The sequence below is a fragment of the Penicillium arizonense genome, assembly GCF_001773325.1.
Source record: "Penicillium arizonense strain CBS 141311 chromosome Unknown PENARI_contig002, whole genome shotgun sequence".
Lineage (NCBI taxonomy): Eukaryota > Fungi > Ascomycota > Eurotiomycetes > Eurotiales > Aspergillaceae > Penicillium > Penicillium arizonense.
Genome location: NW_019173279.1, coordinates 462,225 through 476,741, shown reverse-complemented (window position 1 = coordinate 476,741; position 14,517 = coordinate 462,225). Strand labels below are relative to the sequence as shown.

General features: G+C 52.3%; 4 protein-coding genes across 4 annotated transcripts; 2 read left to right on the top strand and 2 right to left on the bottom strand.

Annotated features, from left to right (window-relative positions):
• Positions 1 to 938: 938 nt before the first annotated feature.
• Positions 939 to 5,405, top strand: PENARI_c002G11293 (putative SH3 domain protein (Cyk3); the record flags this gene model as incomplete). The annotated part of the gene is made up of 2 exons (XM_022627908.1): positions 939 to 5,101; positions 5,399 to 5,405. The coding sequence occupies 2 exons, from the start codon at positions 939 to 941 to the stop codon at positions 5,403 to 5,405; spliced, it is 4,170 nt and encodes a 1,389-aa protein (XP_022492865.1).
• Positions 5,406 to 5,481: 76 nt separating this feature from the next.
• Positions 5,482 to 6,894, bottom strand: PENARI_c002G01249 (putative exopolyphosphatase; the record flags this gene model as incomplete). Its single annotated transcript, XM_022627215.1, has 1 exon — positions 5,482 to 6,894. One exon carries the CDS (start codon positions 6,892 to 6,894, stop codon positions 5,482 to 5,484), a length of 1,413 nt encoding a protein of 470 aa, XP_022492313.1.
• A 129-nt stretch (positions 6,895 to 7,023) lies between these two features.
• PENARI_c002G08203 (1-aminocyclopropane-1-carboxylate deaminase/D-cysteine desulfhydrase) lies at positions 7,024 to 8,178 on the top strand (the record flags this gene model as incomplete). Its single annotated transcript, XM_022627707.1, has 1 exon — positions 7,024 to 8,178. The coding sequence occupies one exon, from the start codon at positions 7,024 to 7,026 to the stop codon at positions 8,176 to 8,178; it is 1,155 nt and encodes a 384-aa protein (XP_022492387.1).
• Positions 8,179 to 8,536: 358 nt separating this feature from the next.
• PENARI_c002G06847 (uncharacterized protein) lies at positions 8,537 to 13,936 on the bottom strand (the record flags this gene model as incomplete). Its single annotated transcript, XM_022627595.1, has 6 exons — positions 8,537 to 9,638; positions 9,691 to 12,353; positions 12,407 to 12,498; positions 12,549 to 13,379; positions 13,456 to 13,504; positions 13,577 to 13,936. 6 exons carry the CDS (start codon positions 13,934 to 13,936, stop codon positions 8,537 to 8,539), a joined length of 5,097 nt encoding a protein of 1,698 aa, XP_022492265.1.
• Between the last annotated feature and the right edge of the window lie 581 nt (positions 13,937 to 14,517).

Genomic DNA, 14,517 nt, shown 5'->3' with positions numbered 1-14,517 from the left:
GAAATCAAAAGAAATAGTCCTCAATCACAGATTCGTCAGTTAGGATCAACCATACGACTGATCTACCCCGAGGTATGAAACAAAAGAGAGAGATGGCAGGGGTTGCTAGGGCACAGGCGATTGCGGCACGCTGGCCGATGCTCCACACGGAGACAGAGTGTGCAGCTCCATATTGTGCTGGCATTTGGACATCTATATTATGTGGCTGTTCCGCATCAGAAGCAAAGTTATGTCCCTTTACTGTACCATGCTGGGCACTCTGGAATAATATAGTTTCCCATCCACGGTTTGTTTTGGCTCCAACCATGGATCGAAGGCGGCTCGAACCACTGGGGGCTTGGTCAGCAACAAAGCGAACTCTTCAGGCTAATCCTCAAGCTAAATGTTTATACTCTTCTGCAGACGCCACAGAGCATTTTCACGTTTAAATGTAACGATTTATAGATCAGCTTAACTGCCACAGTTCTCTCCAGTTCTCGAAGGTCAATGATAGAAACACGAATTACATAAGACGATTAAGCTTATCGATAAGACCTCCCTGTCCCGATCGGGACTAGCGGACCACCACCACAACGTAAACAACCTTGACTACCCCAGTAAACAATTGGGCCTGACCGACTCCTTCCACACTCCGACTCAGTTCTCCAGCACATTGGGCAGTCAATTAGTCCCCTCTAAACCCCGATTACCACTCTACCATACAATGCTGATTGACTGAGCGACCGTTGCTATCTAGCTATCCCTGCGACCGTGCTTTTACCCTGCGACCCCATCTGACCTGGGAAGCTGTGTTGGTACCAACCACGCAACACCTGCGATTGATACATCAACTGCCGACCTTGACCTGAAAATCCACTCGCTGGAACTGCGCTACGATATAAAACTGTTGATTGGGTTAACTTCGTGCGTTGCGACCAGACCTTGTTTCGGTGAACGCGATGGCTCAACTGCCAGCGAAGTTCCCATGCTGGTGCCGAGCAGTATACTCTTGGGGCGGAGAAACAACCCGAGATTTGGGATTTGTAGAGGGGGATCTGATCGAATGTCTGAATGCAGGCGACGGACAATGGTGGATGGGACGGTTGCGCCGAGACAGGCGCGCAGTGGGACTATTCCCATCCAACTTTGTCGAGCTTCTGAGTGAAGACTTTGTACCAGTGAGCCGGGATACCAGTCCAATGGTGCTAGCGGGATCTTCCCCTGTCAACAATCCTACGTTTGCGCCCAAGAAGCAGAAAACAGTGTGGCGGAAGCCTTTCCAGGCACACAAGGAAGCTGTATCACCATCTGCCAAACTAGCCCGTGGCCCACTTGAATCTAGCCCAGCACCCTCGATTCCTCAAACTCCGCCTCGGGATGGCAGTGTTCCACGCAGCACAAAACCATTGCGCACACACGCGTCGGCGGTTAAGAACCAAGGCTCAGTATCCCGTCCCACATCGTCTGCATCGCGACCTTCGTCGCGCGGCGCATCTCCGCGTTCCTCAGTGGAGCCAGAGCGATCACCATCTGCAATCATGCCACGAGGAAGTGTTTCATCCTCTAGGCCTTCGTCCCGTGAACCATCACCATTCCAAATGCAGGAACGCCCATCGTCGGTGATTCCGAAGAGTAGTGTCTCGTCCTCTCGGGCCGCGGTATCTCGGGAACCATCTCCGTTGCCAATACAAGAATACCCATCGGCAATTGTGCCTCGTGGCAGCGTCTCATCCTACCGGCATTCATCTCGTGAGCCATCTCCATTGCAACAACATGAATACTCATCCGCAATGGTGCCACAGGGCAGCATGTCTTCTTACAGGGATGCATCCCGCGAACCGTCTCCATTGCAAATGCAAGAACACGCATCTGCAATGGTACCATATGACAGTGCTTCATCCTACCGTCATGCATCTCGCGAACCATCCCCCTTACAGATGCAGGAGTATTCATCTGCAATGGTGCCACAGTGCAGCATGTCATCCTATCGGCATTCATCCCGTGAGCCATCTTCATTGCAAATGGAGGAGGATCGAGAGGGCTCGCCCCCTCCTCCACCTCCACCGCCACACCGTGTCGCTATCAGTCGTGCGGCATCCCATTCTCCACAGCCGCGGATGCACCCTGCTCAGCCTCGCGCGCAATCCCCTCAACCACCAATGCATGCACCTCATCATCGCGCGCAGTCTCCTCAACCTCCATCACACGCACCTCGCCCTTCACGTTCTCCTGCACCCCTGGTTATGAACGACCGTTATGTCATCTTTGATCGTACTCCATCTCCATCCGCAGCTTCGACCCACTCCGCAATGTCTGAACATTCGGCGCAGTCAGATATCCATGGAAATACCCCATCCCCACTGCGGGATGCCATGGAGGATGTCATGACTTCATTGGAAGATATGGGCCTTCCCCGCCAAGCTGCATCGCCTTCTCCAACACCAACATTCAATGACCCATGGGCGCCAGAGGACTTTGATACCTCAAATGAAAGAACTCCACAAGGCAACAGACGCCGACCATTGACATCAATGGGCTTTGATGGCGACAAAGATCAGCGTCAAGGTGGACTCGTCCATCGAAATAGTGTCTATAGCCATGACCATTATATGGATGGACCTCCGCAGTTGAATAACTATGTTCAAAGAATGGAGAGCCGCCTTCGCCAGCTAGAAGACCAGAACCGACAACCCGAAGACGATAAAGGGGGGCCTGAGGACGATGATGGGCCCCCTCCACCACCACCAAAGCATGCTACCTATCACCCGCGTAACAATTCAATTGCAGGACAGTTTCCTCACCTGAAGTCACGGCGGTCCGGGCAGGCCCTGCGGGGAGATATTCTCAACAGATCATTCACCAATAAGTCTAGTGCGACCAATTCGTCCAGCGGTGTCCAAAGTAATGGTACGTCAATGACGAACAGTACGGACAAGACCAGCCAAAGTCTGATGAGTGGGTTCTCTGCAGGAGGGTTCAGTGCAACGAGCGCGGGTAGCTTTGCCAGACGAGGCGGTCACGAACGGCCAAACACTGCCATGGATACTGTGCGCTCTCGTGGTTTCAGCGATGCTCGTCCAGAGACCCCTTTCACCGGTGTATCCTATCACTCCAGTCACAACTCATCTCGCCAGGGCGCATCCTCTGCCATTCCTTGGTCATCCACTGATCTCGACACAACCGATCACAGTGGAGTTTTTGGTGGCCTCTCCACGCCAAAGACGAAAAAGCAAGGCTTCTTCAAGAAGATTTTTGAAACAGCCAAGACTGGCGCTGCCAGTGCGAGGAGTAGCATTTCTGCCCATGGGGACAGGTCACAGTCTCAATCTCCGACCAAGAGCAGCAGAGGTATAGACGTGGTATCACCCATGCTCACATCTCATGGGAACCGTGACAGTGCTCGTGATATGGGACTCGGCGGCGCTAGCACCATCGACTGGGTTCAAGTGCGCCGCGATGTCAACCGCGCGTCCTCTCCCAGCCGCAATGAGAGGGTTGAAAGGGCAGAACGATGCCAGATGCACGACCACCCTGTGATCTACTCTGTAGAGGAACTTTATGACACTGCGGAGGGCGATGAAAGCATCGATGGTCAACCAATCAGTGAACCTACCAATTTCAATGCAGCGAACCTCAACCTTGTGGACAAGAGTGCGCGGTTCATTAGCAGCCTCCCACCAACAACAAATCCAATGAGTCTTGCGCAAGCCTACATCTGTCGACCATACAAGAGTGACGTCCAACGTCTTCGCGCTATCTTTACCTGGGTTAGCGAGAAGATCGCTTGGGAAGAACCAGTTGATGGCCTCGAAGTCGACATGAAGAGACTGTTACAGGCCAAACGAGGTACGCCGGAGGAGATTGCTCTTCTAGTGCACGAGATGTGTGCAGCCGTTGGCTTGCATACAGAGATCATCCGAGGCTTCCTCAAGAGTCCCGGCGATGTCCTCGACCTGGAGAGCCTCTCCCGTCCCAACCACTGGTGGAACGCGGTTCTGGTCGATGGTGAATGGCGCTTCATGGACTGCGCCCTCGCCAACCCCACGAATCCCCAGCGGAGTCGATTTGTTTCTAACAACTCCGCCACGGCAGAGAGCTGGTACTTCCTGACGCGGCCCCTTGACCTTTGCTATACCCACGTCCCACTCTACCCTGAGGAACAGCACATCTGCCCACCAATCTCACCCGATGTCCTCCTCGCTCTCCCCTCTGTCTGCCCGCCATTCTTCAAACTGGGCCTTCAACTACCAGACTATGACACAAGTCTGCTCCGCATAGAAGGCCTGGAGGTAATGCAGCTGCGCCTTGTCGTCCCCTCAGACGTCGAGTGTGCGGCGGAAGTTGAAGCACCAGCCTTCGCCCGCGATGCAGATGGCGACTTCTTCGAAAGTGGAGACATCGTACGCAAGCGTGCCCTCGTCCAGCCCGATTGGTTCCGCGGCCAAAAACGCATCACTATCAAGGCGGTACTCCCTGGTGACGAGGGTCAGGGTGTTCTAAAGGTCTACGCAGGAAAGAAGGGTTTGATGCACTCAAGCAAAGACATCCCTCACCCCCTAGCATTCGCCCTCCCAATGATCCATACCGGAGAGAATCCCTCATACGACTTCGTCTTGCGCCATCCAACACCACATGCCCAGCGTCACGATTTGTACATCATGCAACCGCAATGCTCGCGCCTAGCAGTAAACAACACCTTCGTCTTCGCCGTGCGCCAGCACTCAGCATCCGCAACGCCAGCCAAGGACGAACCATCCTCCAACGGCCGTGGCTCGCCCTCATCCGTCTTCACCCGTCCATCCAGTGCATTGAGCATGGTCTCCAGCAACGCCGGCGGCTCCACCATCTCAGGTGCCTCGTATGAATTCTCAGCATCGACCTCTGCAATCTCATCCACGAAGTCCGCCTCTGGACGGGACAAGCCCGCTAAACTGGCCATCCAATCGCCGTCTGGCAAGATTCTCCGTCTAACCCGGAAGGCAGAGCACATGATCAGCGGCGACAATAGCAGCGAATCAGTTACCGATGCCGCTGCCGAAGGAAGCGTCTGGGAGACAGTCATCAAGATCGGAGAACGGGGCATGTGGCGTGGCCTGGTGCTAGCCGACCGCGCTGCGCGGTGGTGTGTATTTTGCGAGTGGGAATGTGTTTAAGTACTACATTGTATGGGCGTTTATTGATTTACTAGATTTCCAAGGCGGCTGCCTATTTCCCTTTCCTTTTTATTTTTTATTATGCGATTTGCGTGCTTGCATCTCTTCGATTTTTCCTATTACGTCTCGTGTGTGATCTTGTTCTCCTTCCATACTATATTTGCATCTGGTGGGCATGGAGCTTTGCATATATTGCATTCATTTTTTGTTTCCCTTGTCATTCCAGAGAACAAGGCATTGGTGTTTGAGGGTTGGATTAATAGGAGTCCTTGAGCAATTCAATTCTGCATATCCTACTTCGGTACCGTGTAAGCTGTATTTCTATCAAGTAGATGATATAACAGTTAATTTACAATTTAGATACTGCGGTCCTAAGCAACGGCGCAACCTGCTTTCTACTCCCAGCAGCATTCTTCTGGATCCATAACCTTCTCCAAAAGGGTGTATCTGACCCATTCAGAGCAGAACACACATCTCCTAGCTCGGAGATATTCTCGCCGTCCAACGGAGACCACTCCACAAGCCTGAGTCGGGAAGTCGTCTGTTCAACAAAAGCCTTGACACCCTCAAGCGCAGACTCATTTTCACGAACCACGCAGACAAACAGCTCACGACAGAACGAGCCATCAGCTGCCGTGAAGGCCGTCATAACGACGACAACATCTAGCTCCTTCTCAGCTGTAGCCGCAAACGAGCGTACAGCATCCAGGAATTTCTCTGGTGTACCCGCCTTCTGCACAACCCATCGGATAGGCTTAACAGAAGAACAAAATCCCATCTTAACAGTCTTCCCAGAAGACTGGGCAGTCTCAGTCCAGTCCTTATAATCCCGATCGAGGACTTCATCCAAATTCAAGAGATCGAGGCTATTCTGCTTAGCATTGAGAACACCCTCGTAGAAAGCCTGCAGATTCCATTTGTCTTGAGGAACCTTTGCTGCCTCCAATTGTCCTGCGATCTGAGATTGCAGGGTCTTGACAGCCTCGCGGTCCACATCAGTGACCTTGCCCTCAGCAGTCAGATTCGATGTATCGATCAATACCGCCGAAAGAGCGAGTTTCGCTACTTGCACCATCTCTGCTGAGATTGCTTGCCCGTCGCCCATCAGCGTCCGGTTCTGAAGATCCCTCGTGACAAGGGATGCGCAGGAACCGGGACCGGGTTGAATGATTAGGGGCTGGTTCTCTGGTAGTGATTCGGTGCTTGACATGAATTTTTCATCGACGTGGTGGTCGATGCATCCCACGGCTCGGAAGGTGACACCTGGCAAACCAGGTAGTGAGCCAGATCCCTTGTCTTTGTCGGAAGGAATTGGCAAGGAATTCCAATCGACGAGAGTCGCTTCAGCAAGGAGCTGTTTGAAGATATTTTGCTCTTTCAGGTTTTGCGCAAAATCCGCAACTGTCACGAGATGCGAGCCAAGGAGATTTCCCGCCGAGTCTTGGGCGTTCTCAAATTGCTCCTCGGCTCTCAATGCGGGAAAATTGGTCGATAGCCATAATGCAGTGGCAAACTCTGGTCGTAGCCGATATAACTCCGGGCCTGCAAGCACGTTGGGAAGATTGAGCAGGGGAATATGAGGTCGCGGGGCTTTGAGTGGGAGGCGGTTGTTCGCGCAGAAGGAATAAATGATCGCGGAAACAATAGAGTCGAGGTCAGCTGAAGGATTGCCGATCACGTAGATTGGAGATTCGGATAAAGCACCCGAGAGGAACTGGCGGTGCAGCTGGCGCGCTTGTCGCAGGAACTGGAGGAGAGTCATTGTTGAGAAGAAGATCTGATAGCTGCAGCCCGACGTCATTGCCAGGCACGTGCGGAGTTGAACATCTCCAACTCCCAACTCCAACTCCAACACAACACAACAACACGCTACACCACAATGAAGAGCACAATGGCCCTCCCCCTCCCAGAATGCTTCTCCCAAATCCCCCGGCATGCAATTCTCTACCAATCCCCATCCCCAATCCACCCCCTGCCCACACTTTCAAGACTAACACACCCCCGCATAAACCTCTTCGCCAAACGCGAAGACCACTCCTCCCCACTAGCATGCTCTGGGAACAAATACCGCAAACTAGAATACATAGTCCCAGACATCCTCTCCAACAAACCCATTCACCACGCCCACGAGAACAACTTAACCCCAGCAGCACCTCTCCCAGGCCCAGCAACGACCCTCGTAACAGAGGGCGCAATCCAAAGCAACCACACCGTCCAAGTCGCAGCCCTGGCACGCATACTAGGTCTCAAAGCTATTGTTCTGTTACACCGCGGTACGGGCGGTGGATTACACGCGGCTGTTGATAAAGAGGCCTATCTGCGCAGTGGGAATGTGCAGGTTAATCGTCTTCTCGGTGCTGAGGTGCGGGTCTGTGAGGAAGGGGATCCACTTGCGGATGATGCGACGCCGCTGCTTAAGGGGTTAGCTGCTGAGGGGGAGAGACCGTATTGGATTCCTGGGGGTGCGAGTTTGCATCCGCTGGGGGGGTTGGGGTATGCGCGGGCGGCGTTTGAGATTGCTGAGCAGGAGGAGGGGATAGGGCTTGGGGGGAGTGGACGGTTTGATTATGTTTTCGTTGCTTGTGGGAGTGGGAGTACGGTTGGAGGGTTGGTTGCTGGGTTTAAATTGTTGGAGAAGACGAAGACGGGGAGTGGTTCGAGGAGGGTTGTTGGGATATTGAATTCGCCGACGAAGCCGAGGGCGTATCATGAGGAGAGGGTGCTTGCTTTTGCGCGGAGGGCTGGGGGGATGGTTGGGCTTGAGGATGGGGATATTGGGATGGATGATGTGCGGCTTGATGATCGGTTTGTTGGGAGTGGGTATGGTGTTTTTGATGCGGATACGAAGGAGTCATTGGAGTCTATGGCGAGGACAGAAGGCATGGTACTGGATCCAGTGTATACGGCCAAGGTTGCGAGGGGGATGATGCATTGGGTTGAAGAAAGAGAAATCGTGAATATTCAGCAGCCCTTGGATGAAGTGAATGTTTTGTTCATTCACACCGGTGGGCAAGCTGCTCTAGGAGCGTATGCAGATATCAAATAAGCCAGATTGGCGCACAAATAAAATCAATAAGCATGGCTGGATTCAACTAGTATTACAGGGCGAGTTGGCAGCAGCAAAAACGATAACTCGTGACAAACGTGGCCTTAGTGGTATGAAAAACAGAAGTAAAAACAGAAAATAATTCGCTGGAAAACACCCCCGGACTCGCCAGACCCATCTCTTGTAGTACACCTTTTTCGAAAATTTATAACAAACGAAGCATAGAAGAGGGGAGTCGGATAGGGACAGAAGCAAAGAAAAAGACACTAGAAAAACAGTAAAGACCTGAGGAACATATGGTCGGGTTTTAGAAGAGAAGAAAAATTTCACCAAAAAAAAACATTCAAGCAAGGCGTGATCATAGCTCTGAGTCGTCGAGGGCTTCATTGGTGCCTTCATGTTTGATTTCATGAGATTCGCTAGTTTGGATTGGCTCCTCATGAACTGAGCCAGCACGACTGCTGCCATTATCGGCTACCAGAGCTGCGAGGGCCTCGTTCGCATGAGTATTCTCCATAGACTGTCCCTCAGCCTCAGGATCGACATCTTCTTGATTGGTCAAATCCGCAAACACATCATCCAAATTCTGGCGAGGACTGCTGCTTGCGAATTGAGGTTCACGACCGAAACGCGGAGGGCTGAAAAGCGATGTTTCCATACCCTGCTGGGGTGAGGGAGATCGAGGTAGGAATGAAGGGGATTGAGAAGCGACGGCGTGAGGGAGGAAAGCAGAGGATGATGTAGGTGCAAAGGCTGGTGTGGAGTCGCTAGCAGGCAGAGAGTAGTTTGCGGAGAAAGGATATGATGCAGTATTGGGGTCCGACATCGGCGTCAATGTTGGACCCGTGCTCGGAGGTTGGGTACTGCTAGAAGTCACAGGTGCTGGCTGCAAAGATGTAGGCCGAGCAGACTGTGACTGAGCATCCACCGATTTCCGCTTGGTGACACCGATATGCTTGGGACGAAGATGCTCTGGGAGATCCTCGGGACGATCCACGCCAAGCTGGGCCATCATCTTCTGTTGCTTAGTAGGACGTGGCTTTCGCGTGGACAAGGACTGCTCCAGAATTGGAGGAGGTTCCGGGGCAACAGGAGCCCACTTATGAATTTCCTGCCGGAAGAAGTTTGTCTCAAAAGTGAGAAGAACTTCAGCACCTTCGATTTTGCGCAGGTAGAATATCAAGGTAGGGACTTCCTCGGTTGTAGTGCAAGCAGCATTCGTAAAGCCATGCAGAAAATCGCGGAACGCAGTAGCTTGGTTGATAATATTCTCGAGAACCTCCTCCTCTTCGGGCTGGAAAGGTAGAGTCGCAATCTCCGCATGCCAGTCCTGAAGGTCCTCAAGTTTAGGACGAGCTGCATCACGTGGAATCTTCTGTCGCCAATCGCAGATTGGGCATGTGTACTTGTCGAACTCCTTGACTTTTCCCCTCGCAATCTTCAAGCATTTCCCATGGTACCTATACGCTGTAAGTAATCTTATCTCCAATCCATAGCGTTTTGTTGACTTACCATTCGTGACAGACTTCACATTCGATCATCATCCCTGCCTCAGAGTGTCTGCAGATACAGAACACATCCCTCTTTCGTGACTTCGGACCCCACACATTCGGTCCGCTGTTGGTATTTTCAAGCAGACCGTCAGGTGAGTTGTCCCGAGAGGAGGGCTCCACGGGCGGGCGGTAACTGTCCTCAAGATCGAAGCAGTACGAGTTCCGCTTAGCAACGTATTCCATGTGAGACCTCAGGATGTGCAAAGGGGCGTTGGCCTTGCCAAACAACTTCTTGCCCTTCCTCATCCAGTCTTCGTGTCGCTTTTGTTCCCGTTCCAAGTCAATTGCGCCGATGGGTCGACTGGTCAAATGCTCAAGAGACTCCATTAAGTCCCGGATATCCTTGTACTTGGGTCGATTCTTCAGCTCGGGATCCTTGCTCTTCTCGTACAGAGTTTGGATCCGCTTCTGCGCCTCACGTTGCTTGGTCAATATGGCATCCACAGCAGTGAGCGTATCCGGCGATACTGGGAAGCGAGACGCCTGCGCAGAGAGAGCTTCCAGTTGCTGATAGTGGACAGCTTCAACCGACATCAATTCCTTGGCCTTGTTCTCCCACGCATCACCGAGGCGAGTCAGTTCCTTGAAATGTAGCAAATGCTCGTTGGTCTCGGAAAGACCTAGCTGTTCAGCGGAAGAGACAAGATCTCGGCAATTCTGAAGAGTCAGGTACTGATCACGTTTGCGAGCAGCTTCGTCGGTCCATTTGATTTGTCGGGAGACTTGTTCCAGGTGTTCCAGTTCCGGGATTTCCACGTTGAAGTTTCGGCCAGAATCGATCATCTCTTCAATCTCCTGGATCGGTCGTGTATGCGGGTTCATAAGGGCAGCATTAATATCCTGGCGGAATTTCTCGATTTCGCGGGTTTTCTCTTCCAGCGCAGCCATCTGTGGACAATCGAACGAAAGTTTATCAGCCTCTGCCAGAAGGGCGTAGATGTGTTCCACTCTGCGGACTTCACGGTCGCGATCGTCCAGCTGCGCTGCCTTGGCACTGGTCCTGCGCCATGCCTTTTCGTTTTTTCTCCGGTTTTGTTGTTTCCGGGTAATGTAGTTGTTGGCTTCTTCCACCCATTTATCGCAACGCTGGACGAAGGCCGCAAGATCTTGAAGGCCAGACAAGTGGTATGGGATTTTCTCACCTTCATTGAGTAAGGTATGAAGGGCCTTAAGCTGGGGCTTTGGTTCATCCTCCAAGGTCTTGTCGAGCTTTTCGGACCAAGCTTCCGGGATCCTGGCACGTTCTTGGACCTTCTGCACGAGCGCCTCTAGATCGGCATCACTCATACGGTAACGCAGGGTGTGGTTTGGACCACACAACTTCTGAGCAAAAGTTTCTCCACAGCAGTCGTAGGTGTCCACATGCATCAAGCAAACAGTTTTGCCTGATTTGTGACAGCGGAACTGGGTGAGGTAAGCGTAGGCTTTGCAATGTTGACACTGGTAATCATCTTCAGGGATATCTTCATCCTCGATTATGAACTTCGACTGCGGACCCTCTGCCATAGAGGTAGAGTAAGCGGAATTAAGGGCAGAGATTTCCTTCTGTCGGGCTAAGAAGTGAGCACGTTCACCAAGCTCTCGATCGCGGGTTCTCGCTAGAGCAGGTGCAAGCCACTTGGAGGTGGAGATTGAAGTATCTCGCGAAGCCGCCGTCAAAAGCAGTTCGTCATGCGAGAAGCATGGATGTCTGCGGAAGTTCTGAAGACGTTGAACACCGAGCGCTCCATACGGCTCCCAGTCAGCAGGCGCAAAGTTGACTGCTTCATTGAAATTGAAGCCGTGGTTGAACCCAGCATGATACGCTTGAGGGAAGGTGAGAACGAATTGACCAGCGCGTTGATCAACGGCATAGACGTTGACGCCCGCCTTTCGAAGCTTATCCGGGGGCATCAACGTCACGAGCTGGAAAAGGAGGTCGGGCTGTCCTTCAAAGAGTTCCGGGACTGCATCGCGCATAGCAGCCTCAAAGGCCTCGGCATCCGCACCGGGAATTCCGTACCAAGTTTTAGTAGCGCCGAAGTGCTGGTAATTGGCCGAATATGCGTAATGATCCTCGTTGTGCCAGCAGAAAGTCGAGAAGCACATGCCAACATAGACCCAAGGCACTGTCATGCCAGAGATGTCAGACTTGATGTGACGGAACAATGAGTCTCCATAGAATGGGAGCACGTTCAGATTCCAGGGATCAGAAGAGAATGGATCAAGAGGGTTGCGTTCGATGGTAGGGAATCCACTGCCATGAGTTGTCGAATGGATGTCCGCGCCATACTCGACCTCGACGGTTTCATGTAGATCCACAACAAGTTTCCAGAACTCGGCCTCAACATCGTCCTCTGTCTCGCGGCGATGTGTGTTAAGCACGGGATCAAAGGGCATTTTGGAAGCAAAATACTTCTTCTTGAACTCATTTGCCTTATCCTGGAACTGCTTGAGAGAGTAGATGCCACCATCTTCGAAACCAAATTCTCCTGTGCCAACAAGGCACTTGGGACAATGCCAGTCATGTTCCGATGGTGTTGTGGTAGATGGATCCAGGCAAGCTTTGTGATATCTAAGCTCACAACCGTCACACAGTAGGATTGAGTCTTGATCATCTGCACTGCCACAGGTCTCGCATTTCTATTGATGAATCAGTATGAGGTCAATAACCGACACAAAGAGTCAATGCCTACCTCTCCATCTGGTGGAACACCATCCTTGCGAACTTTAGGTAGCGCAGGCCGAAGTAGAGACATATGGGAACCAGCAACTGTTGGTAGTGAATCTAGAAATACGATTAGACCAATCCTGTTTCAAGCGCGCAGGGGGATATACCTTTTTTGAGGCGCTTGCTGCGTCGCCCACTTCCGCCATCATCGTCACCATTGTCACTCTGAGAACCATTCTCCTGGCTGATGGCACGCTTCACGGATTCTCCAGGTTGACCGTTCACAGGAGTGGATACGAAAGCATGCTCGGAAACAGGCTTAGGTGTCGATGTGCCGTTCTCTCCCTCCCGCTTGATAGGCGGACCGTTGTTCACCGGAGTGTTGCTCCCAGGGGTGTTGTTCGTCGGGGTAAACGGAGAGCGATTAACGGCAGTGAAACCACCAAGGCCAGTATTTACAGGAGTAAAACCTGTGGCCGCGGGACGTGGGGGTGGGGTGGGTTCGACGGGGGGTGTAGGCTTCTCAGGCGATATTTCCATCGGGGTATGTGAAACTGCCATCCGGGGTAGAGTAGGAGTTTCATCGCGAGATTTCGAAGGTGTGCCATTCTCATCCATTAGAGGCTTGTAGGCCATGGGAGATTGATTGGGCGAAGGGGTGTAGGGGCCACCATGCTCAAGCTCAAGCTGCTGCTGGACACCTGGTTTGGCCCGGGCCAAATATTCCTCGTACGGCTGTAGGTAGCGCTGGTAGGAGTTCTTGAGCGAAGTCGACAATGATGACATGATTTTGCCGCTGTATCCAAGGTCGCGACCGATTTCTGCCCATTTCTTCGTTTTGCACACGGATTCGAACCCACCACGGATCTCAACTGCCTTTTTGAGCTTGTAGAGATCCAATGGCCGCTTGTCAACGCTGGGTAGTCTACTGTAGTTGGTGCCGTGCTGCTTGTGGAACATGGCGAGTCCATCGACGTAGTTCATGTTGGCGCGGTTACCTGAGTTAGAGTAAGGTCAGAACCGCACTGCGAAATATTCCCAGGGTAGAATTATCTGCTGGATATTCGTGCTTACCTCCTTCGACGGAATTTAGTTCTTGTCGACGGGTTTTGAAATGAAATCGCTGTAACCATTGTCAACAGTGTTCCTACCAGTGCACCAGTCCCGAATGTATCCATCAGAAGAGTATTCCTACCTCTGTATCAATTGCGAAAGTAGGTTGCCAGCCCTCTGGCGGGACTACTCTACAAATGCCGTACTTCTTGCCCTCGGGAGCAATCTTCTGGATGTAGGCCACCGGGTCTTTGAATTCCTCCTCCGTCGGACGGAAAGTCGGGGCTTCGGGAATTCCATGAGGGCGAATGCGCTTCGATGGCTCTCGAGGATTGTTCGGTTGACCACGGCGTTCCACAGTGGATAAATCAAGGGGCGTAGATCTGCGAGCGCTCAAGGGGACATTGTGGGAGTGTGATGGATGGGTGCTCGAGGACCGAGTCGGCTGTCCTGGCGCGGCCGCGGCCGTCGAGGTCGCCCCGGCGGAGGCCGGAGCTCCCATTGTTCAGATTAGGGTGGGCTAATGGTATATCGGTCAGATTGGGCGCGTCTCGTCGAGAAAATTAAAAGTGAGAGTGATGCGACAAGGGCATTGAGAGTGAGGGAGGAGAGGCGGTTTCGGAGTCCTGCGATCTGAAGGGAGAAGGTCGGGGGGCACGAACCAGGGAGTACGGGAAAACGGGGTACTTGGATAGAAAAAGACAGAGACGAGGTTGGAGGGGAAGGGAAAGAAGGGCAGTCGCAGGGAAGAACGAGTAGATGGGATAGAAGCTTAGCGGATTATGTTGCAAGGAAGTACAGATCAATGTACTGAGAAGTACTCTCGAGTCACTTTGTGTGGGCCACCAGTACTGAAGGGACCTCAAGTGACCTGGAAGGACTCCTCATTCCAGTACCGATTCATACAGTATTGGACTGTTCAGGGCCCGATTTAGTGCCAAAACGGTCATCTGCGGGTAATCTACTCGTAAAATACCGTTACTGAAAACGGAACCATGGATTCGAGTCCCGTGATATGCGACATCATACGGTGTTCGACGTGGCTGTGGTGAGGTACCGAGTTAATATAGACGCTCTGTTATC